At 44.5% G+C, this 25,722-nt stretch overlaps 1 protein-coding gene across 2 annotated transcripts in view; it reads left to right on the forward strand.

Annotated features, from left to right (window-relative positions):
* The window catches only part of pparg (peroxisome proliferator-activated receptor gamma), a 50,243-nt gene extending 32,841 nt beyond the window's left edge, over positions 1-17,402 (forward strand). For both annotated transcript variants that reach the window (XM_083772320.1, XM_083772321.1), the window contains exons 4-8: positions 1,574-1,712; positions 4,993-5,192; positions 9,561-9,920; positions 12,268-12,511; positions 17,003-17,402. In XM_083772320.1, coding sequence (XP_083628446.1) covers positions 1,574-1,712; positions 4,993-5,192; positions 9,561-9,920; positions 12,268-12,511; positions 17,003-17,250 — 1,191 coding nt within the window. In that variant the 3' untranslated portion in view covers positions 17,251-17,402. The remainder of the gene's footprint in view (positions 1-1,573; positions 1,713-4,992; positions 5,193-9,560; positions 9,921-12,267; positions 12,512-17,002) is intronic.
* The last annotated feature ends 8,320 nt before the right edge of the window (positions 17,403-25,722 follow it).

Raw genomic sequence — 25,722 nt, forward strand, 5'->3', positions numbered from 1 at the left:
AGAGAGAGAGAGAGAGAGAGAGAGAGAGAGAGAGAGAGAGGTATGGAGTATGGACTAGTAAGGGTGTTATGATGATGTGATGTTAAAATGACAATGTTCATAACTTCCCTGGGATATACTATACTATACACGTAATATCACAATAACAATCACGTTGCTACAAAGTATAGAGCCTGTGTGGTTAGCATCGGCATTCATTTTCCTTTTTTTAATCACGAGTTATTTAAAGAAGGAGGAAGTCAAACAGGGTCGAGACTCCACCTCAATACAGAATGTTTTGTTTTTTAAAACAATAAAAGTGTTAGCCTTCTTGGCTGACCCCTTGTCTCCCCTGAGACGAGAGCAGAACAATGACCACTGTATCTTACCGTATGATCATTCATAGATGCTAATTACTCCATGCTTTAATTGAGTCACTAAACCTTTTTTCTCGGGGGATCAAAGACTGTTAATGTACAAAATGTAGTAGTTAGTCGTCAGAGTTCTGACGGTTCAAAGAAGGGTGGGGGGGCCATTTCATTAACAACTCGAAGAGGAAGGATGGATGGGGAAGGATCAACATAATTATGGAATGAACAGGTTCTGACATACTGTATATTGTATATCCATATACTAATATTGATGACATCAGGGATCTCCATATATGGGCTTAATTGCGACAGCATGTACTAGTACCTGGGCACAATATATGGGGTCTTTCCCCATGTATGGGGATTTTGAGTGATACACTGACAGACAAAATCCCATAGTTAACTAATAAATAATACATGTCATGAACAAATACAAGCACTATCAAAACAGTCCATTTATCTCCCCTCGTGGTCTCCTGATCTATGTTTTTCATATCAGGGCAATTTTGAAATAAACCACTTTTATTGGATGGTGTGTCCTCTCTGTGGCAGAAATGTTTGATTTTAGTTTTAGTCACATTTCAGTCACCTGGAATGTCTTAGTGTTAGTCTAGTTTTAGTCGACTAAATATCATAGGATTTTAGTCGACTAAATCTATAGTTGATTTAGTCGACTAAAATGTTTTTTGGTGGGCCTTGATGCCGTCATAATGACTGTTTTTACACTTGCTGAAAATAGCCGATAGCAGATCGAATAGCAGATCTACAAGCTCACAACATGTCGCAGCTATTTTCAGCATACAACCAAGTGTAAAATCAAAATGACTTATACTAGATCTCTTGTCCACTAGTCCCTTCCTAACATTTTAGTGTTGTTTTTATCTGTTCACGAAATTGTCCATATATTTAGTCTTAGTTTTAGTCATCATAGCTTAGTTAGTTTCTATGTAGTTTTCGTCCGTGAAAAAAGGTAGTCGACGGACATTTTTCGTCTTAGTTTTAGTCGACGGAAACAACACTGGTAACAGATCATGGAAACCCTCCATGTCGACTGTACTTTTTTCCCTTAATTGTTTTGTAATCTGTTTTTAACTGCTGTGCTGTGTTTGGCGCAATAAAGGTCTTATCTTATCTTACAAAAAATATCATTGTATTTAATTGCCTTTTTTTGTCCTTCTCCACTACTATTTATCTTTTATCTTCATTTTATCTTTTTCTTCTAGGGTTTCTTCAGGCGGACAATCAGGCTAAAGTTGGTGTACGACCACTGTGATCTCCACTGCCGCATTCACAAGAAGTCTCGGAACAAATGCCAATACTGTCGCTTCCAGAAATGCCTAATGGTTGGCATGTCACACAATGGTAAGGGCTTTACTACTGTCTCAAAACCTCATATGAGTCTGTGGATAACTTTAAAGATGTAGTGCCGTGATTCCCCCCCCCCCCCCCCCCTAAAACATGGTCATCAGGTATTGTGATTATACCAGGAGGAAGATTTCTTAAAAAAATGTGGCCACACCCACCAGTTCATTAAGTATACCTGGTTTTCACCTTAGTGCCACCCACCTGTACTTAAGCCTCGCCCCAGCTGTTGTTGTATGGTAATGTGGGAGGGTTTAGGGTTAGGGTTATGATGTCACTAAAATGGTGTTATTGCGATTGGGCCTTTTGACTCAAAGGCTTTCAGCTTTCAGGTAAAACGCTAAACCTGCTATTTGTTTTATGTGTTTAATTTAGCTTTTTTTATTTTTATTTAAAAAGATTTGTCGCGGACCTGTCGCGTTATGATGACGAAACCGGAAATCGTACACATGCTCTGGGCTGCTAGGGCTTGTGGGAAAATGCGCTTTTTTCATACCTTTTTTTCAGTGTTTGTTTTTAGTTTTTTTAAAACAATCATTGACGGCCCAGGCCGTAGCGTAACGGTCTGGGCACCGGACTGGTGATCCAGTCGCGGTGTGCCGCGGGTTCGACTCCCGAACCCGACACGGCCTTTACCGCATGTCATCCCCCCATCTCTCTCCCATTTTCCTGTCAGCCTACTATCTGTCCCTTAAAAAATCAATAAAAGGCGTAAGCCGCAAAAAAATATCTTAAAAAAAAAAAAAACAATCATTGACATCTTATAAGCGAAGATTGACCGGACCGGCGTTTCCTTCTCAAAAACTAGCCGTGTCACCGTTGCTGGCTCTGTGCCCAGTCATAGGCGATAGCCTCCAGGGAAGGTCTTCTAAGCCCACTAAGCTCATTTGTATTTATTTGCTAAAGGTGTGATCATACAGGTAGTATAGTAGGCTGGGCGTGGCCCAGCTGCTGATCGTTTACTGATTTACTCTCATTGCCAGGGCCGTGCACACATAGACATCAAAGGCCCTTTTACCCCGTCTGTAAAACAACTGCCCTTTCCACTAGACCACGAATGCAGCGTTTACTATGGTAAAATAAATGCAAATGCCACTCCTCTCCTTTCCATGCCATGTACCGGAAGGCAGCATTCAGGAGAATTATTTTTTTTCCGAAGTCTCCTGAACTTGGAACGCAGCATTTTTGCATTGAACAAATTTGTTTTCGAAATCCATGTCGTACACACCTGCATCTCCACTAGCTAAAGAGTGCTGCTGGGTTGCGCCCCGAAAATAGCTGATCTACAAGCTCTCAAGTCTGCGACGCGTTGTGAGCTTGTAGATCTGCTATTTCCGCTATTGTTATCCAAAAGTGCTCTCTTAACGTGATTTCAGCCCCCGCCCCTCTAACACACTCTCTGCACACTCCCTGCTCAGTGCTGTCAGCCAGCCTTAACAACATATAGTACACTGAATACATTCCTCAGGCCATGAATCATGTCTAATCAGCGCTGGATTTGCCGGGGTTGAGATGAGGGTACAGCAGACAGGCTACGTTTCCCCCCCCCAAAAAAAGTAAATACATGTGGGCTATTTAAGTCAGTCTGACCAGAACCAGGCGATAGAAACACATCCCCACCGGCGATAGAAACACGTGACCAAATGGGAGGGAAATCAAAAGCAGAGGCAAATCCATCCGACCCAGCATTTTTACAGAACTAACTATTGTTGCAACTTTGACCGTGTTTGACCAAAATACTCAGCAGATGTTGGCGGGCATGCGTTGCGTGTTGCAGGGTCATTGAACATCACCTGGACTGTTCTGACACACTGCTCGCTGTTCAAACAGGAGGAACGTGCTACGCAGGCGTTATGCAACTAGAATTGGCACCAGCCCACGGGCGGCCTATCCGATATCATCAGCTGTTTAAACAGAGACCTTATCGACTAATACATCCTCAGTGCTAATTTACAAATCAGCAATTCGGGAACTCATTTTAAAGGTTTCATGACATTCTTTTTGTTTTCTTTTTTTCCTTAGTCTCCTGAACTTGAACACAGTATTTTGCGTTGAACAAATGTTTTTAGAAATCCATGTCGCATCTCCTCTAGCTAAAGAGTGCTGGGTTGCGCCCCAAAATAACTTGAGCGTTTCTAGATCAGCTATATTCGCTATAATTGTCCAAAAATACCCTCTTACGGGATTTCAGCCCCTGCCCCTCTAACACTCTCTGCACGTCCCTGATCTCTAGACCAAGCAGGAATTCCGTCTTGTGAGAGTATAGTAGGAGTTTGCCTCCCACCCAGATTAAACATGAAACTTACGGACTGCTGCCTGCCTATCCTCTTGGGAATGACGGCTCTTCAGAAGAGTCAAATGTTTGGGGAAAGTGGGAATAGTGCCCAGACCAAAAATATGAATTCCGAATGTGGGTGTTTCAAAACCCTGTGTATTGTCTAAGTTCCATTCCCTGGCCCTAATATTAGTATGGGCAAATTAATATAATTTGTTGCATTTTCACATTTTATGTAACCTACAGTATTATGCTCAAACATGTGCACATAGTAGACCTAAGTGCGGAGTAGGATACTTTTTTGATTGATTAATTGATTGATTGATTAATCGATTGATTGAATACGTTATTAGTCAGAAATGTAAACAGCACATGGTACAGTGAGACATCAATGTTAAAAAACGTCCTGGGGAATAGTACATGCCATCAACAACAAACATGATGGGAATTTAAATTTCCCGTGTGGTCTACTGATAGATGGTTATTCCGGCAAATGTTGAAAGAGATACATATGCGTCAATGCAGTGGTTTTTAACCAGTGGTCCTTGAGGGGGTTCCAGGTGGTCCCCAGTTAAATGATGGAGAGTTGGTAACCAAATGGGCCCTTATTAGATCTTTAACTCTTGAGAGGTTTTTGTTAAACCTCTGCTTTACTAAGTTAATTTACAAGAAGTCTACACAATGTAGTTAATGTAGAAAATGATTTTGGTCAACGTTGGCCTGTTATCTCGCCTAATGGTACCAACATCAATACAGCATGGAAATGTGGACAAAATCACACGTTTAGAAGCATCTTCCAGGAACGTGACTGCCTGGTCTCATAAAATGTCATTAAAACAAAGAGGTTAATGTATCAAATCTGTGATGCTGGTCGGCTGTTAAGGTAGAACAGCAGCAACAATAGAGTTGATTTCTGTAATGTATTCATCTCAATGAATCAGTTCAAGTCCCAGCCCTAACATCATTACACATGGTCAGTCTTGAGATTGTATATATTTTTTGCAGCCATCCGTTTCGGCCGTATGCCCCAAGCGGAGAAGGAGAAGCTTCTGGCCGAGCTGTCCTCTGACGTGGACAACATGCACCCGGAGGCCACGGACCTGAGGGCCCTCTCCAAGCACCTGTACGAGGCCTATCTCAAATACTTCCCCCTCACCAAGGCTAAGGCCAGGGCCATCCTCTCCGGGAAGACGGGGGACAATGCGGTAAATATTTAATACACTTAACTTTTTATTTAATTTATAGGCGTAACTCATTTATAGACGATTTGGCCACATTGTGATGGGATCCTTGGTGCTACACTAGGGGCTCCATCTTGCGCCACCCCTTACCCCTTATCCCTAAACTTAGCGGGAGGTCGGAACAATGACATGTTATCCCACACATGTCATTGTTCAGACCTCATGTTAGTTAATCACTAACACTATCCCAAACCCTAACCTCAGTCTTAACCGGCCACGTAGGTCGCTAACCCTAAACTCAGTCTTAACCGGCCACATAGGTCGCTAACCCTAACCTCAGTCTTAACCGGCCACAGAGTACTTCAGACTACTACAGTACAGACTGGCAGTCGAATGAAGTTGGCTACTATGGTGCTAAAAATAGCGTAAGTATTTTTCAACAACAAACGCATGAACACGATGCACAATCATTTGAGACATTTTAAAGATGACTACTGCACTGCAGGGCACTTAGGGCAAGGTTATCTGTATTTAGACTATTTTGGCATAGGCAATATCTTTTGTATTTAGGCTTAATGTTAATTAAAAAATAAAAACCTTCTGTATACAGTGTGCACACTGCGCTGTGTTTAACGACCAAGTGAATAGATCACAGATAGAACACAAATAAAACGTATGTCACGACTCACAACATCACAGGTTAATCTCTATTCCTTGAGCTTTTGGACCTGTGGCTCCCCGGCAATATAATAATGATATTGATAAGTTAAAAGATACAGTATATACGATTTGTTTTGTTTCAGGGAAATTCTGACAGCTGGCGTTTGAATGAGATGAGTTGCACACTTTTAGTCTCTGCATTTGGAGAACTCATGCAGCCGGTATCAATATTTATACCATGGATATGCACTGTATTCAGACAAAGTACATTTACCGCGAGCACTATGCTGTATTGCATTTACCCCTCCTAGTAGCCTTTTAATAGTTGAGCCATGTGATGACATGAGGTCATGATGTATGTCTGTGTGTACATTATATCACTCTGAATTTCTCCACCAAAGCATGCTGAAAATGTCAAAACTAACTTGGTCTGAAACACAATACCAGACCCGAACAGGGAATATGAGCCATGTGATTCAACTATGTACACCTCTTGGTTAATGTGGTGTTGTTGATGAAAATGAGAGTGGAAGGGCTTATGGTACGCACATGTCTTGGGCATTGGGAAACAAATGACATTCACCCCATGGGAGCGGTTCTGGCCAGTCACACTATGCCTACTGCAACAAAGGAATAGACATGTGTGTATTGCTTCAGCCTAATTAAAAACATCCCTCTCGTCAATATTCATGCCCAGAACGCCATAATAATTTGTTACGGTACACATGAATATAATATTCATAATGTCTTCCTGAAGTGAGGATTGATGCAACAAACACATTTTCTGGGGGCCGAACAGATCATTAGTAAGAAGAAAAAAAGGGCAGGGTACAACACTTTTTTTGCTGTTTTTCTTTTTTCTAAATATTTGTTTGGTCCAACAAATTGTGTTTTGTTGTCCTGAGTTGTCACTATCCGAGTTGGCTTTGACCGAGGCTTTTACAGGTCTTTAAATAAATACTTTATGAAACTTATTTGGGAAAAAATGAATTGGAAATTGTCTTCCGGGCCGGGCGCTCTATTGAATGCCTTCCTTTTCAAATGAGCGTTATTATCACGGGGCATATTCATATCATGGCCACCGGGGGGCGGCGGTGGCTCAGGGGTAGAGTGGCTGGATAGTAACCGCAAGGTTGCCAGTTCGAAGCCTGTGGGCTCCCCCAGAGTTAGTGTCGAAGTGTCCTTGAGCAAGACACTGAACCCCTCATTGCTCCTGATGTGCTGGTTGGTTAGCCTGGTTAATAAACCAGACTAATATCGCACGGATCCGCGGGATATTAGTCTGGATTTCATTTCCAGGGAAACATTTTCTCTTTGACGCAATTGGTCAGAGCTACTGTCAGTCAAAGGTCTCAAGCATTGAACGTCACTGTACCAAAGCCCGCCCATATTGCATACCGTGTCCCTATTGGGCGCACACGTTCTCGTGTGTAGAAAATGGGCGTACAATTGAGCCTCTCCAGAGAGTCCAGACCGAAATCCGCCGATAGGCTGATTCGGTCTGGTTTATTAACCAGGCTACTGGTTGGTGCCTTGCATGGTTTCCGCTGCCATCAGTGTGAGAATGCGTGTGAATGGGTGAATGTAATGCACAATCTATGTAAAGCGCCTTGAATTTACCATTCTGTCCACATCAGTAGTATTTCGATGACGAGATCAAGCAGCAACAGAAGTTCTTCTCGTCCGTTCCTGATGTTTCCTGTTATACTGTACTCAACTATCCCAAGGCTATGATGGACCCCCCCCCCCCCCTGCTTGTTATGACTGCTGGTTGTTGTGATTATAGTAAAAATGCTTGTTTTAGTCTCCAGGTTTTCAAAGTGGGAGCTGTGGCCCATAGACAGTTATTGGTTTTGACAGCAAATTTTGATTTCAGTTTTAGCCATTAGTCTCTTGTCTTGAATAGTTTTCATTTAGTTTCAGTCACATTTTAGTCACCTGGAAAGTTTTTAGTGTTCGTCTAGTTTTAGTCGACTAAATATCATAAGATTTTAGTCGACTACATCTATAGTTTTAGTCGACTAAAATGCCTTGATGCCGTCGTAACGACTGATTTTACACTCGCTGAAAATAGCCGATCTACAAGCTCACAACGCGTCGCAGCTTTTTAAATATTTTTTAAACAACACACAGAGTGTTCAATAGCACTGATTTATGCAAAAATAATAATAATAAAAAATGGAGTTAGGTGGTTTCCTCCTGACAGAAATTAAACGCTGAATAGTCGACATTCAGTATACTGTAGTTTCACCAGTAATCAGCTGACTTTTCCCCCACTGATGTCGTTGGTTATACTGATACAGACGGTCCATATTATGTGTGACGTGTATAACAGTCGTACCGCTATATGAAGTAGTAGAACATTATGTTGCGCCCCCAAAAAAGGGGGATAATTTCTGGTCTATTCTGTTTCTGTTAGATGAATGTTTTAAAGTCTAATAGAAAGGGTTCTCATATTATCCCCACTCCTTTAAAAGATCCGCAGTGAAGATGTTGGCTTAAATTCTCTTTGGGTATGAATGGTGTAATTCACATGGGCTGAGGCCAGTACAGTGTGTGTCGTCGCCAGCGTGTTTCCACACAGTATGCTTGTCTAGGGAGCTCGGCTTTAAGCCTCAGTGACTTATGAGAAAGATGTTGAGATGTTTTCTGAGTCTCTAGTCTGCACAAAGAATTTATTGGGTTTGCTGGTCAGACGCAAGAGACGTGCCACGAACAATGAGGCATAACTTTTAACACGCGGGCGGGGGGGGTATCGACTGACACGCAACGAAAGAAATGAAGGAGGACTGATGATCATTATTTGCCCTTAGAAGAACCAAAGGAAAAGCATACGCTGTCAGCTTCTCTTTTCTTTTTCCTTAAGTGCGGTTCTCAATGTGGGGTCCGCGGACCCCCAGGGGACCTTGAAAGCCAAATTAGTTATGGACATCACAATCAGTTATAGCCACTTAACCACTTTACCCTGTTTTATGTTTTAGCTATTCAAAAATAGCTGATCTACAAAGTCGCAAAGTTGCAACATGTCACAATGTGACATTTTGCGTGCGTTGAAAAAACACCTTGAAAAAAGATGGATAGTAGATAATGTATCCCATCAGATGGTGGTCCTATGAAAAGGGTTGAAAACCACTGGTCTAACTCCTTCCTTGCCTCATGCTTTCCTCCGTCCCACATACTCCATCCCTCCTCTGTCTTGATAGTGTTGATTTTGTGGACTAAACTATGACGAAAAATGTTCGTCGACTAGATAGTCGACAAACATTTTTCATCACTGAATAAAAACTAAATAAAAAACAACAACAAAAAAAGACTAAATTGTTAGGGAGGAGGGAGTAGTGGAAAACCTAAAGAGAAGTTATTTTATGTTTGGTTGTGCTCTGGAAGTAGCCGATCATCAAGCTCGCAATGCGTCGCGCAGCCTGTGACACATGAGCTTCTACTGTAGATCGGCTATTTTCGGAGTGCAAACAAGTGTAAAATCAGGCATTACAATGCCTTCAGGGCCTGCCAAAACGCATTTTAGTAAAAAAGAAATCAACTGTATATTTTGTCGACTAAAATCTTATGACACTTATTGCCGACTAAAACGAGACTAACAGTAAAACATTTCAGATGACCAAAATATGACCAAAACCAAATGAAGTTTCGGTCCAAAAGACTATTGATTAAACAACAACAAAAATCCACATTTGCGGTCAAAATCAACACTCTTGTCTTAACCTCCTCCAGCCTTTCGTCATCCACGACATGAAGTCTCTGATGGAAGGAGAACAGCTCATCAACTGCAGACCCATGGCCGCCGGTCCAGAGCAACATCAGCAGGTTCACCACCACCAGCCACAGCAGTCCTGTGGTGGCCTCACCGTCAGGAGCTTAACAGGAGGGGAGTCTGGCCAGGGGCCAACGGACGGACCCCATGGGCCAACGGACGGACCCCAGGGGCCAACGGACGGACCCCAGGGGCCAACGGACGCCGTGGAGCTGCGCTTCTTCTACAACTGTCAGACGCGCTCGGCCGAGGCCGTGCGGGAGGTGACGGAGTTCGCAAAGAGCATCCCGGGATTCGTGGAACTGGATCTCAACGACCAGGTGGGTGTGTGTGTGTGTGGGGGGGGGGGGGGGGGGGGGGACTGAGCGTGGCTTTTCTTTGGAGGGCTGTTGTTGTTTAACCAATTTATAGACCTGAGAACATATTATACAAAAAACCCTATGTTTCTATGTCAGCGGTTCTCAACCTTTTTCATGTCAAGGACCCCCAGAATTATCTGTATTTGGCCGCGGACACCCATCTGAAAATATGTAGTTCCAGGGACCCCCCCAGAAGCAAAGATTTGAGTTAAAAACGTTCGCTCTGAAACAATATATATTCAAATATTTGCGCCAAATTTTCACACATTTAAAAAAATAGCAGATCTACAAGCTCGTAGTGGTGCCGCGCTATGAGCTTGTAGATCTGCAACCACAAGATAGTGCAATACCTTTCGACACCGCAGGCATGCATTAATGATGATAAAGATAACCCTCGAGTGTAATATTGTAATTATACACAGGGGGTCACATTATTACTTTTGGGCTAGTACTCAAAGGAGCACCTGTACATGTAGTTTGGTGCGCAAGATACAAAGATGCAAAGCTGCACAGTGTATAGTTTGTAGTCATTAAGCAGCAGGAGGATCCCACTAGCAGCAGGTGTCAGTTTATCACTAGCACAGCCACAAATGTCCAACACATATACAATGAATTACTCACCTGATTCTGCACCTAATGCAGGTTCCATGTTTAATTCCAGTGTTTGTAAACTACATTGTTTAAGTGACAGATGGTTTTCATATTGTAAATTTAAGCAATAAGCCACGAGAGGTCTCAGGTTACCAGGTATTTTACACTGGCTGGGGGCGTAGGCAGAATATGGGTGAGATTTACACCGGTCACGTGACGGTAACCAGCCAATCAGAATCAAGTATTGGGACTACCCGTTTTAGAAAGCCACTTTAACCCTAGCATCTCTAGTATTCTGGGCATGTCATCATAGGCAAACATAACAGATTGATCTCTGCAAGCTCACACAACACATGTGCAAAACAATCTTTTTTGAGATTTGGTGAAAGGACAAAATGGAGCAAAGTACTGTATAGAGAGTATATGCACATGCATGATTTTCCCATCAGGACACGCCCCCCATATCTAGACTGAGTGGCAAAACATTGAGCAGCATGGAGTTTGGAAGTGCTCGTTGGAAATCACTCAACCGTCCTGTGTACCACCTGTTGCTAAATGTCACATAATGCAGGAGGCCGCAAAATGTTGTGTTATTGAAAACAAGCACTTACAAACTCTGACACTAAGAAAAATAATCAAATGCAGGGCATTTCTTGACAGAAAGTAGCTCATAACGTTTCTATGGTGGATTTTCATGAAACAAAAACGTTGCAGATAGAAAGAGGATAATTCAAACTTTTCGTACAGCTGCAATGTTGGTGAGTTTAACATTGCAGCAATGATCCCAGTGTCTCTGATGTCATGGACACTGGGCTCACTCATTTCTGGACTACATGTTGTCTCAGTAAGACAGCCCTCCCCCTATCCACAAGGAAGAACAGTGCACCAAAGCATTATGGGAATTGTAGTCCAGGAAGGAAGTGAGCCCAGTGTCGATGACATCAGAGACACTGGGCTCACTGCTAAAATGTAAAATATCTAAAACCACATGATATTACACACAGGAAAGTATTCTGAATCCTCTAAATGTCATTAACATATATTTGTTTTGCAAAAAGGGTGAAGTGTCCCTTTAATTATTTTTGTAATTTTTATTTTATTTTTATTAAAGGTATATTCAGTGATTTCACTTAATTCAAATATCACTTCTTTTTTTGTTTTGTTGTGATAATCCTCCCTACTATAGAGTATGCTGACCATATAAGGAGGAAAGGAAAGGTACTATGTTTACCCAGGGTAACTGGACTAAGCTCAAGAACTTGTTTACAGCCAGGCCCTGCTCATAGAACATTTCATGGTAGGGGTTCAATGCCTTGTCCAAGGGCACTTCAGTGGTGGTAATTTTAACGTGCCGGTCCGGGGATACGAACTAGCGACCTTCCGATATCAAGACCGCTCTGCAAACCGTTCGGCCACCACTGCCCAGGGAGTTCCTCCCTGTCCCCAGTTAACCCCTGCGGGTCAAAAAACCTTAGGTTTCGTTGTTGGCTATAGGTGGCCCAGCCTTCATCCAATCAGGATAGAGAGGGGCCTTCTGCCAATCATGATCGAGCGGGGTCGGCCCTTGGTGTGTGTGCTGTTGGCCTGTCGCGTGTCCCCCCACTGTAGTGCGTGCATGTGCACATCTTGTTACCGGGGCAGACCGGAGGTTTTCCAAATCACCCAAATCACTGAAAGCTCCTTTAATATTAATTATTAAACGACATTTCCCCATCAGGTGACCCTGCTGAAATACGGGGTGATTGAGATCCTGATCATCATGATGGCTCCGCTCATGAACAAGGACGGCACGCTCATCTCCTACGGGCAGATCTTCATGACCCGGGAGTTCCTCAAGAGCCTCCGGAAGCCCTTCTGCGAGATGCTGGAGCCCAAGTTCGAGTTCTCCGTCAAGTTCAACACCCTGGAGCTGGACGACAGCGACATGGCACTGTTCCTGGCCGTCATTATTCTCAGCGGCGGTACGTTTGGTTTTGGTTTGTTTTTTATCGCTTATCCCATTTTGGGCGGGAACCCCTTTTGGTGTTTTAAGGATTATGTTATAGTTTAGATATTGAAAAATAGCAGATCTACAAGCTCATAGCGAGCTTGTATGTCTGCTATTTTTGAAAAATCGTGAAAATGTGACACAAATCTTTGAATATATATTCTTTCAGAGCGAACGTTTTTAACTCAAATCTTTGCTTCTGGGGAACATATTTTCAGATGGGGGTCGGTTATATAATTAATTTGAACCTGTTTGGACCTGAGTGTGTCACCTCATAGCTTTTAACCACTTTTAACCATTACATCTACAGTTTTGTAGTTTTCTGTTTTCATGTGTCTATAGAGTTAACATTACTCTAATAGACCCCCAGGTGTTGTTAGAATATTCAAATATGTCTTCCCTGTGTATTGTTGGTTTCTTCCTGAAAGCTGAAAACCTTCAGTCCAGACAGACCTATTTGACATTTTATCAAGAGACACCCAAGATAATTTTGCATTCAAGTACTACTAGGTCAAATCCTCAGTTACCAATGGCTACATGAGCCTAACTTAAATTTCACTGAGTACAAACTACAAGCTATGCTCTCACACACAGAAACAGAAACAGATTTTGGCACAGTTCTAGTGTCTATATTGCTGCCAAAACTGGGGAACATCAAATTCTAGGTCACAAAGACACAAAGGTCACAATTCATCCATTTTGTGTCTGTATACATACAGTCAATATTGTTTTGGCCTCCATTCCTGCCTTTGCGTTGTCCTGGATTGAACCAGAATTATGTTTTATTTAAGTGCCACAAGTTGGTTATTTGCTCACAGATCTATAGGATTTGTTTGGTTTTGTCGCTTGCCACATGTCCACTTGATGATACTGTAGTCCGACCTTGAACCCGCTGTCACTCGAAATCAGATCATTAGGTCAAACATTAACTTAAATGGCCGAGATTATAGCTGCAAAATCAAGATACAGGCAGACATGAAAGCTTTTGTAAAGAGGCAGCTAAAATGGTCTTTTTAACAATCGGCCCCATTTTCCTGCTACATCAAATTATTTTCACTACCTTCTTACAGCTTCTAACGCTCAGCTTTTTAATTGTTCAGCTATATCTGCACTTCAACATGAGTCAAAACACTGAACACATGTAACCACCATTTTTCTCTTCTCGCCTCCCTCCATTCTTGTGTTATCCAACAAATCTGCCTCTAATTTCATATTTACTGGCTGATTATAGAGATCGAACTGCATTTATTTTGATGCGCGACTACTACTGTGTTTTTATATACAGCACAATTAAGTCCCAGGAAGACTGCAGTTCTGATTCAACAAATAATGATCATAGTAAATGTTATAAACGACCCTATACACTTTCCTGTCCGGGATCCCCCAGGGTTCTACTTACCTATTTTTCTCCCCATCTAGACAAAGGCTCCATATTGCGCCACCCTTATCCCTTATCACTAAACTAATTTGCCATTTTTTACATTTAAAAAAAAACATATAAAATATTTCAACTAGCCGATCTACATTGAGACATTGTGAGCTTGTAGATCGGCTATTTGAACTATTTTAAAAGGTTTTTTTAAATAGTAAGGATAAGGCGCAATATATTACCCCAAGGGCTATATCTTCCCCTTACCCCTTATCCCTAAACTGATTTGTCTTTTTTATTTTTTTTACTATTTTGAAAAACATTTTAAAATACATGATCTACAAGCTCACAACGTGTTAATGCAGATCGGCTAGTAAAAAAAATTGCAAATCCGTTTGGGGATAAGGGATCTATTTTAACCCCTGCTGTTACCCACGACTCAGTCAGCAAAGGAGCTTGCATGGTATTTTGGTCCAGCGGTCCAGCGGTATTTGCACAAGTGAGACTTCAAGGCAGCAACACATCACTCTTCCATGGGCTATAGACCGTAAGGCTATGAAACAATATAGAACTGTGCATAACGGGCAACGGATAAGGGATCTCTTAAAGGCAATGGCATGTGGCACGGTGATTGGTTTCATTATTTTAACGCCCAAACCACACCTATGCATAATGTAACGGGTAGCGGAGGTGTTTTAGGGATTTAGACAGGTAACCAAAATACCAGCTTTAGTGGGGGAACACTCCTTCCCCACTGCTAAATCCCCAAATAGTGTATTTAGAATGCTCGGATGAAAATGAGCCCCACATCTACAATGGAGATGTCCGCGTAGTCAGGCTCCTTCGTCTCTCCTTATTCTCCTACTCTCTGTGATTGTCTAGTCAAAGAAGTTATTTGACTTGTGACTCACTTGTGGATCGGCTATTTTCAGCAAGTTTAGGCCCACCAAAATACATTTTAGTCGACTAAATCAACTGCAGAATTAGTTAGACTAAGATCTTATGATATTCAGTCGACTAAAACTAGACTAACACTAAAACATTCCAGGTGACTAAAATGTGACTGAAACTAAAACTATTGAAGAGACTATAATGACTAAAACTAAATTCAAAATTTGCTGCGAAAAAAAACAACACTGATGACGCCCATCCATTCCATTCCATTCCTGGAACGGCGGTGGCTCAGGGGTAGGGTGGCTCAGGGGTAGGGTGGCTGGATGGTAACGGCGGTGGCTCAGGGGTAGGGTGGCTGGATGGATGAACGGCGGTGGCTCAGGGGTAGGGTGGCTGGATGGTAACGGCGGTGGCTCAGGGGTAGGGTGGCTGGATGGTAACGGCGGTGGCTCAGGGGTAGGGTGGCTGGATGGTAACGGCGGTGGCTCAGGGGTAGGGTGGCTGGATGGTAACGGCGGTGGCTCAGGGGTAGGGTGGCTCAGGGGTAGGGTGGCTGGATGGTAACGGCGGTGGCTCAGGGGTAGGGTGGCTGGATGGTAACGGCGGTGGCTCAGGGGTAGGGTGGCTGGATGGTAACGGCGGTGGCTCAGGGGTAGGGTGGCTGGATGGTAACGGCGGTGGCTCAGGGGTAGGGTGGCTGGATGGTAACGGCGGTGGTTCAGGGGTAGGGTGGCTGGATGGAACGGCGGTGGCTCAGGGGTAGGGTGGCTGGATGGTAACGGCGGTGGCTCAGGGGTAGGGTGGCTGAACGGCGGTGGCTCAGGGGTAGGGTGGCTGGATGGTGGCTCAGGGGTAGGGTGGCTGGATGGTAACGGTGGTGGTTCAGGGGTAGGGTGGCTGGATGGTAACGGCGGTGGCTCAGGGGTAGGGTGGCTGGATGGTAACGGCGGTGGCTCAGGGGTAGGGTGGCTGGATGGTAACGGCGGTGGTTCAGGGGTAGGGTGGCTGGATGGAACGGCGGTGGCTCAGGGGTAGGGTGGCTGGATGGTAACGGCGGTGGCTCAGGGGTAGGGTGGCTGAACGGCGGTGGCTCAGGGGTAGGGTGGCTGGATGGTGGCTCAGGGGTAGGGTGGCTGGATGGTAACGGCGGTGGCTCAGGGGTAGGGTGGCTGGATGGTAACGGCGGTGGCTCAGGGGTAGGGTGGCTGGATGGTAACGGCGGTGGCTCAGGGGTAGGGTGGCTGGATGGTAACGGCGGTGGTTCAGGGGTAGGGTGGCTGGATGGAACGGCGGTGGCTCAGGGGTAGGGTGGCTGGATGGTAACGGCGGTGGCTCAGGGGTAGGGTGGCTGAACGGCGGTGGCTCAGGGGTAGGGTGGCTGGATGGTGGCTCAGGGGTAGGGTGGCTGGATGGTAACGGCGGTGGCTCAGGGGTAGGGTGGCTGGATGGTAACGGCGGTGGCTCAGGGGTAGGGTGGCTGGATGGTAACGGCGGTGGCTCAGGGGTAGGGTGGCTGGATGGTAACGGCGGTGGTTCAGGGGTAGGGTGGCTGGATGGAACGGCGGTGGCTCAGGGGTAGGGTGGCTGGATGGTAACGGCGGTGGCTCAGGGGTAGGGTAGCTGGATGGTAACGGCGGTGGCTCAGGGGTAGGGTGGCTGGATGGTAACGGCGGTGGCTCAGGGGTAGGGTGGCTGGATGGTGGCTCAGGGGTAGGGTGGCTGGATGGTAACGGCGGTGGCTCAGGGGTAGGGTGGCTGGATGGAGCGGCGGTGGCTCAGGGGTAGGGTGGCTGGATGGCTGAACGGCGGTGGCTCAGGGGTAGGGTGGCTGGATGGTAACGGCGGTGGCTCAGGGGTAGGGTGGCTGGATGGTAACGGCGGTGGCTCAGGGGTAGGGTGGCTGGATGGTAACGGCGGTGGCTCAGGGGTAGGGTGGGTAACGGCGGTGGCTCAGGGGTAGGGTGGCTGGATGGTAACGGCAAGGTTGCCAGTTCGAACCCTGTGGGCTCCCCCAGAGTTAGTGTCGAAGTGTCCTTGAGCAAGACGCTGAACCTCTAATTGCTCCTGGTGTGCTGGTTGGTGCCTTGCATGGTTTCTCCCGCCATCGGTGTATGAATGTGTGTGTGAATGTAATGCACAATCTATGTAAAGCGCCTTGGATAAAGGCGCTATATAAATGCACCATTTACCGTTCCATTCCAGACCGTCCAGGCTTGCTGAACGTGAAGCCCATCGAGCGCCTCCAGGAGACCGTGCTGCACTCCCTGGAGCTCCAGCTGAAGCTCAACCACCCCGACTCCCTGCAGCTGTTCGCCAAGCTGCTCCAGAAGATGACCGACCTGCGGCAGATCGTCACCGACCACGTGCACCTCATCCAGCTGTACAAGAAGACGGAGGTGGACATGTGCCTGCACCCGCTGCTGCAGGAGATCATGAAGGACTTGTATTGATTAAAAAAATGGAGAAAAAAAAAACGTTTGGTTGGTTGGGAAGCATGGGAGAGAAGTGTAGGGACGAGTATTTAGGCCTCACTCACACGTAAGACACACGCAAGACACACTTGTGTCCTGTGTGTTGTTTGTGTCATGGCCGCCTCAATGCATTTCCAATGGGAATCACATGGTTTGAAGACATGCAACAAGGTTGTGTCATGAAACCATGTGACTCCCATTGGAAATGCATTGAGGCGGCCATGACACACACGTGTGTCTTACGTGTGAGTGAGGCCTTAAGCTAAATTCCAATACCGCAATTTTCACACTCGCTCACTCTCCTCGCGTCCTCCACTCGCTCCTCGGCTCCCAGCGAGGAGGAGAGGAGGAGGAGAGGATTCTATGCGAGGACAGAGTGGTGTTCGAATTTTTCTCTAGAATCGGAATGTACTTCGCTGTCATTTCAAAGCGACGGCACATTCCGCGATCACTAATGACGTGTATCAATTCAATTCAATTCAAAGGGCTTTATTGGCATGGGAAAACATACACGTACGTTAACATTGCCAAAGCAAAAGTGGTGGAACAATACAGTGTCACACAGCTGGATCACTGGAACTCCGAACAGAGCCGTACAGTCTACAGAATAGACAATTCATCATTTTGTACATGTAACCGAGGGTCCGAGACCACATGGTAACATGTGCAAGGCAAGGCTATTTATTCCTGAAATAGTGAATAAGCGCCAGGATGCGCACACGTATAAATCACCCCCCCCCCTCCTCCGACAGTCAGTCCTCCTCCGCGGTCTTTGCAAATAACGGACACTATAACAGGAATTAGGTATAGTCTCTCTGACTTTCATATTCAGTTCAGTCCACATATAAATAAATACATTTTTGTCACCGTCATTCATAGCAGTCTGTGCATTCAGGCATGCACAGAGATAAATTAACTATAGCTTTTGAGGTGCGCACAATATAGCCGGCCTAATTTATATATCCTACTTTTATTATGCTTATATCACACAACGCAATAAAGCCAGTGGCTTGTTGTGGTCCTTTCACTTTCACATAAGTAGGCTAGATAGGCTACTTTATCATTCTGAAGCTCTATTCATTCAGCGAAAATGTGTCTCTTCAACAAACAGTTGAACAGTGCGTGCATATGTGTGTTGGCCGTTGGGTCAGCGACTTCAGCCAGTCAGCCGGCCGGCAGCTAGTGGATGGGGTGGGGTGGGGGGGTGCATAGTGTTTTTGTGCCACATGTGGAGGAGGCGGACTTATGTCACTGGAGAAGGAAAAAAAACATGTACACCTGATGCGGAAATCCGCTGCGAGGAGACAAAATAACCCACCGAGCCTGCACCTGATGTACACTCGCTCTACACTCGCTCTATGCGGTCTCGGGGAGCCCACTCGGCTCCTCCACTCGACTCCACTCTCCTCCTCGATGGAGCACTTTAACAAATGGAACGTTAACCATTTCCGGGTCACGCTGGAATGACCCCGAGTGACCGAGAGGGAGTGAGCGAGTGGCAGAGATTTTGGGTATTGGAATTTAGCTTTAATGTGCGTGCGTGTGTGTGTGTGTGTACATTACACCTCAAATAACTACATTTCCCAGAGTTCAGCAGCAAAATGGCTGCTGCTCATTAGGAGCACCTGAAAAGGTTTAAATTGAGCCTTCAGTCAAATAAACACCAGAAGAACTTGCAGCCGGTTCAATCCAAACTAAAGACCAATGGTCGGTGAAATTGTTTTTTGTCATTTACATGCTTGTTTGAATCGCTGCTGAATGTGTTTTAACTGCTACCGTTTAAAATTGGTTAAGGGACACATTGCAGTACTGCTTTTATTGTGTGTGCATGCATATGTGTGTGCGTGTGTGCGTTCGTGCGCTGGTGGCGTGGTTGAAAGGAAGAGAGTATGACGTAGCCAGACAGAATGACTGACTGAAAGTAAGGTGTGAAATAGGGAAGTTGGGGGGGGGGGGGGGGGGGGGGGGGGGGGGGGGGGGGGACGGAGTCATTTCTCGTTTAAGCTGCAACCATGTGAGCAACGTGTGGTGTGTGTATGTGTAGTCATCACTGCTGAGCACGGACATTTCCTTCTGAGAAGACAGATCCATCCATTGACCACAACAACCGCCACAAATGCACTATCGCTATATCCGTCAGTGAGATGAAAGCCAGCGAGAACTTCCTGAATCTCTTAAGATGTTTTCTCAGTCCGGGGGAACATGTCTCTTTATAAAGGGAACTGTGATATCACTGTGAATATAAATATATATATTTGTTTCGTCACATGTCATAAATAGGGTTAGGGGTCTTTTTTCACAACCCATTTAGAGCTGAGGACGTGTCTGTGTCACCTCATAGCTCTTAACCACTTTAACCATCATTTTAAACTTTGGCTGTTGAAAAATAGCAGATCTACAAGCTCTGCCGCGCTACGAGCATGTAGATCAGCTAAAAAATATATATTGTTAAAACGTGTGCGAATCTTTGAATATATTCTTTCCCAGCAAACGTTTTTAACTTAAACCTTGGATCCCTGGAACAACATATTTTCAGATGGGGGGTCGGCGGCCAAATACGTATAATTTTTGGGGTCCTGGAAATGAAATCGTTTGAGCACCAACAATGTTTGTATGATGACATTTTGTAGAATCTGGCCTCAGGTCTTAAAACTCGTTTTTTTAATATCTATAAGACATTGGTTTGCAAGCTGTGCATTTTATACTGTACAAAGGACCTGTGGAATGAATGTCACATGCTGTGCCTAATCTTTTTTATCATTATTCTTATTATATACATTATCGTTGTACAGATTAAATTGTCCTTTAAATACAAGAGTATAGTGACCTAATTGTTCTCACTTTTATTTCAAATTTACACAAAAATGTTTGGATGATAATGTTCACTGTTTGAAATTTACTTAAAACGATATGTTTAAAGCTACATGTCTGTAAAGTCTGCTTTATCAGATCTTTTTGTTTATTTTGCCTATCTGGGATAGAATTGTATCTGTGGGGACAGTAGAAATTGTATAAATAAAATATTTTCTCAATAGTTTGTCCATTGGATGCACCTTTTGTTGTTGGTTGAAATATAACTAGTTTATTTGGTGTGAAACTAAACTATCATAGGCTTTTTTCCCCCACAATTTTATCCACTTAAACCGCCCAGAATCAGTATATAATTGGTCCTCACTAATGTTCGTGATGAAATTTCTACTCAGTCTGTCTGATTGGAGGGCTGTGGGCAGTTCAGAAACCTTTCCACCATTGTTATAGGCAGATTTTTTTTAAACAAGATTTAAAAAATATATATAGGATATATATATATTTATTTATTATCGTGGGAACGATGATTTCCATTATCACATTGCAACTTTTCAGGAATAGAAAGCCTGCAGTTTCTATTCTCCATATGCAGACCGCAGCCATCTTCCATAATGATATAAGATAATGGCAACTTATATCGTATAGTTAAATGCAACTTCCATTGGCAGCCCATTCATCCAAACAAAAGTCTGATTGTATTAAACGACGTCAAACTCACCAACATTGCAGCTGTACGGAAAGCTTGAATTATTCTCTTTCTCTTAAGTGTTTGTTTCATAAAAATCCACTGTAGACATGTTATGAGCTACTTTGTGTCCTTGCAGGTGATTATTTTTCTAAGTGCTGGAGTTTGGAAGTGCTCGTTAGATATCACTCAACTGTCCTGTGTACCACCTGTTTATAATTAGCACATAATGCAAGAGGCAGCAGGACATTGCTTTACTGAAAACGAGTGCTTCCAAACTCTGATGGAAACATGGCTGCGGTCTAATTAGCTTGGATTCCCCATCAATGAGGTCACATGTGGACGGGTTCAGAAACTACCCACAGTCCTCCCATGAGACACAGACTGAGTTGAAAACAGAAATGTGGCATTTTATCATGAACATTTGTGAGGACCAATTATATGAAAATGGGTTGAAAAGTGGTGAAGTACGTCGTCCTTTTACAGTTACATTGTTGGCTGTCATCACCACCAGTTTGTAAATACATCACAGATGCGATTAATCCATTTCTAATGGATTAACATTCTTGGCCTGGAAGTGAATGTGGTCATCTTTATCAGGTGGTCCCCAACCTTCTTAGATTGTTTCAACCCTTAACCACTACACTCTCCAGTTGGCGTGCCAGCAGTGAATGGTAAGTCACTGTCCTTTCTCTTATGCCAGAGCCAACAGGAGGCTCTCCCTGCCTTGTGTGTTCTTGGGGGGGATTGCAGGCACTGAGAGGTCTCTAGAGCCAAATTACAATACCCAAAATCTCGGCCACTCGCTCACTGTCACTCGCTCACTCCAGCATGGTGGTGTTACAGTGAAATTGGTGACCTGCTGACACAAAATGTCAGTGTCTGAATGTAAATCATTGCAGTTGTATGAAGTCCATAAGATGGTAACATATTTCGGCAGGTCACCAATTTCACCATAATTTGCCATGCTGGAGACTGGAGTGTACTAGTGTGAGTGAGCGAGTGGCCTTGATTTTGGGTATTGGAATTTGGCTTATACTACTAGGGTACTCCTACGTCTCACCAGACTGCGGTGTGCATGCACCCGTCCGTCCTCGTCCACACTTGTCCCTACGCTGGGGGCATTTGAGTCAAACATGCGATCTGTTATCTAGGCCTATTAGGGCCTACAATAGATTGCGTGCGTGTTTGGGTGGCTATAGATTCTAGTCATTACATCATCCATTCAGAGCATATCTTACCAAACACACACTCGCACACCCTTTTGAAACCGCAACTTCTGAACTCATGCCGACACAGGCAGGAAGTGAAAAAATTCACGTACGTAGCTTATAAGTGAAGTAACACATGGATTTAGGAGTGTGTGTGTGTGTGTGTGTGTGTGTGTGTGTGTGTGTGTGTGTGTGTGTGTGTGTGTGTGTGTGTGTGTGTGTGTGTGTGTGTGTGTGTGTGTGTGTGTGTGTGTGTGTGTGTGTGTGTGTGTGTGTGTGTGTGTGTGTGTGTGTGTGTGTGTGTGTGTGTGCGCGTGCGTGCATACACATATTTATTTGTGTCATATATTGCTATAAGGCTATAAGGCATGATGGGGAGAGAGTATGTTTTGCCCTCCGTCCGTGTGTCCATCTTCAGATTTTTACGGGGGCCAGTTTTGAATTGCAGCCGTCCGTAGGTGCCCTTTGAGAGCGGTTTTGAAGGAGTCAAAGGATTTGCATGTCTTAATGATTGTTGGTAGGGCGTTCCACATTTTGGTGTCATAGGAGCGAAAAGAATGTAGTCCCTTTTTTGTGCCGAATCTGGGTAGCACATGGTTTGTTGAACTCTGGTGTTCACCGTGTTGTGGGTGTGGACTTCGTTGACATTAAGGACGTATTTAGACAGGTACATGGGTATCTTGGTGGTGTATCGAATATTGTGGACCAGACCCATTGCAAGATGTTGTACTCTGTCGTCAACCCTAAGCCAATCTAGTCTGTCAAAGTGGGCAGGGGTGAGGTGGGTTCGGGGGGTGAGGCCCAGTAGTAGCCTGACCAGATTGTTTTGGGAAGTCTGGAGCCTTAATTGTTTAACCCATTCTGACCTGAGATCAGATTCATATGAGGTTTCCACTGGACACACACTGGTCTGATGAACCCATTCTGACCTGAGATCAGATTCTAAAAATGTCAGTCGTTTTTATAGATTTTTCAAAAATAGCATAGCCTACCTACAAGCTCATATCGCGCCACCGAGTGGCGCGATATGAGCTTGTAGATCTGCTATTTTTCAATAGCTAAAGCATAACATGATGCCGACACCAAAATGGGTGCCCGTTCAGAATGGATTAAGGGCCTTTGAGGTGCATGTGGTACCAAGAGGTGCATGCATAGTCGAAGAAACCTTGTACGAGGGCTCGAGGGTCTTCAAGGTGTTTTTGTTGACCAGTGAAGAGATCCTCAGGAATCTTGTTCTTTGGTTGACTTTTTTTATTATGTTGGTGGCCATTTTATCCCTGCAATATTTGCCTCCAGGATGTAACCTAGCTGGTAGGTCATTTAATCTTTTCATGTGATAATATTGTCACCCACTCTAACCAAAAAGCCATCTGCCTTGCTGAGATTACTATTTGATCCAAAGGGAATGGATTCAGTTTTTCCCATGTGTAAAGATAGTTTGTTATCGGCGAGCCTAGATGCAGATTCTACCGAGTTCAGAGCTGAGGGCCTTTTCAACCTGCAGTTTGTTCCTGTCCGAGACCGAGACCAGCAGTTCTGAGTCATCTGCGAACCGCAGCACGGGTGATGTGTAACCCGCAGCACGGCTCGGACTCAAACGGGAGGTCTGACTTAAGGGCAGTCCCCGGTATTCGAATGGTACGTAAGTGGGAATGTAGAGTTTGACGAGGGGAAAAGCAGGAAGGTCATCAGTGCCCATACCGAGGCGGGGTTGGCGAAAGGGCCTTTCTGTGTGTAGTTTGCATGTTCTCCCCGTACCCTCACAAAAAACATTTCTAAACAACCACCCCCCCCCCCCCCCCCCCCCCCCCCCTGGCCAGCCGAGGCGCCTGATGGAGGGGAAAGGAACTGGTTGGAATAACGTGTTCCTTCCACACGTTACGTCCAACCAGGGAAACTCCCCTCTGGCAGGTGGAAAGGAACAACTTGGACACTCATGCATGAAGGAAGCATGAGTTCAAGTCCGTTGCTCTCCCCAGGTTGGTGGAGGGTGTGTAGAACCCAGGATCACATTAGATAATTGACACAGGGGTGAAAAATGGGTTACAAAATCGTGGGATAAAAAATAATTAACAGAAAAGCAGGAAGGAACGGGAGATGAGTGGGAGGAATAAAGGAAGTGAGTGGAAGGGAAACACGAGCGAAAAGCAAGAGTGAGAGAAGAGAGGAAAGGGAGAGGGGTGGGTGGCTGATGAAGGAGAAGTATGTCCTCTGAAAAATAAGCACGTGTCTTGGCAGGTGGAATGTTTTGGCTGGGGTCCCGAGGGTCCGACTCCTCTTGGATGGTTGATGATTATGAAGATGGAAGCTGTTTTGTTTTTTAATGTTGTGTCAGCATATCCTTACTTTGTTAGGGGCTGGTCTCTGTAGACCAAAACCCTGCCAAACATTCCTAAACTAATCTGCCAAGTAATTTTCATAAGAATAGTTATTTTTCTGATATCCACAGAAGGATCTTGTAGGAAGGAGTCCAAGTTGTTGTCCAACCGTAGCACTTCACTTGGTGATTTGTGTGAGGAAGTTGTATTTTTTTGTGTTCCGGCAGCTTCATTTTGTCCGCTCTTCTATTTAGATGCCAAAATGTTCTACTCCCATGGCATTGTGTGGGGGATTCCTGTCTTTTTCTGTCTTCTCCTCTCTCCCCCGCTCTGTTTCTCTCACACACACGTGTGTGTGTGTGTGTGTGTGTGTGTGTGTGTGTGTGTGTGTGTGTGTGTGTGTGTGTGTGTGTGTGTGTTCAATTTTATTGAACGTTACGTTCCAGTTACTTTCCCCTCAGAATTTCCTTGCTGAATGTTTTAAGCTACAGTACATCAGAGATTCATATAATGAATCAACAGTTAAACCAATGGAAAGGAAGCTTCTTTTTTACATTTTCTTATATAATATGATCTCAACAATGTACAATAGATATAAATAACTATGTATACCCAATAAGTGGGTCCATGATTATTTGAGCCTATACACTTTCATAATTATAACAGAATATCACATCGTCAAAACTACTTTCAAAGCATAACTTTTGACACAGCTTTGACTTTACTTTACTTACTTTTCTGTACAGTGACAGACTACTGTCCAGCATATGTCACTGTATGATCCCCCCCCCCCCCCCTCCCCCCCCGTTTGACGACAGAGTACAGCATCTTGCAATGGGTCTGGTCCACAAGATTCGATACACCACCAAGATACCCATGCACCTGTCTAAATACTTCCTTGATGTAAAACAAACCATGTGCACTAAATTATTTTCGTTCCTATGCCACCAAAATGTGGAACACCCTACCAACAGTCATTAAGACATGCAAATCCCTTGATTCCTTCTAAACCGCTCTCAGAGGGCACCTACGGACGGCCCCCGTAAAATCTGAATCCCCCACCCACCCCTTTTTCCCCACACTGAAGTGTATATTTGTACGACTCTAAATGTTTTGATTAATTGAACAAGGTGGACCCTCTTGTAAACAAGTGTAATGCTTTCTCTCTTTTTCTCTCTTTTTATCATATAAGTGTAAATTAATGCTTTATTGGGTCGTCCACTCAGTTAACAGTTTTTGTATTGAATTGTGCTTGAAATGTACTGAAATTCTGTGTGTGTGTGTGTGTGTGTGTGTGTGTGTGTGTGTGTGTGTGTGTGTGTGTGTGTGTGTGTGTGTGTGTGTGTGTGTGTGTGTGTGTGTGTGTGTGTGTGTGTGTGTGTGTGTTCGTACATTTTACGTGATGTCCCTCCAGGTGTATCCTATCCTG

This window comes from Protomyctophum parallelum, assembly GCF_964188405.1.
Source record: "Protomyctophum parallelum genome assembly, chromosome: 8".
NCBI classification, from domain to species: domain Eukaryota; kingdom Metazoa; phylum Chordata; class Actinopteri; order Myctophiformes; family Myctophidae; genus Protomyctophum; species Protomyctophum parallelum.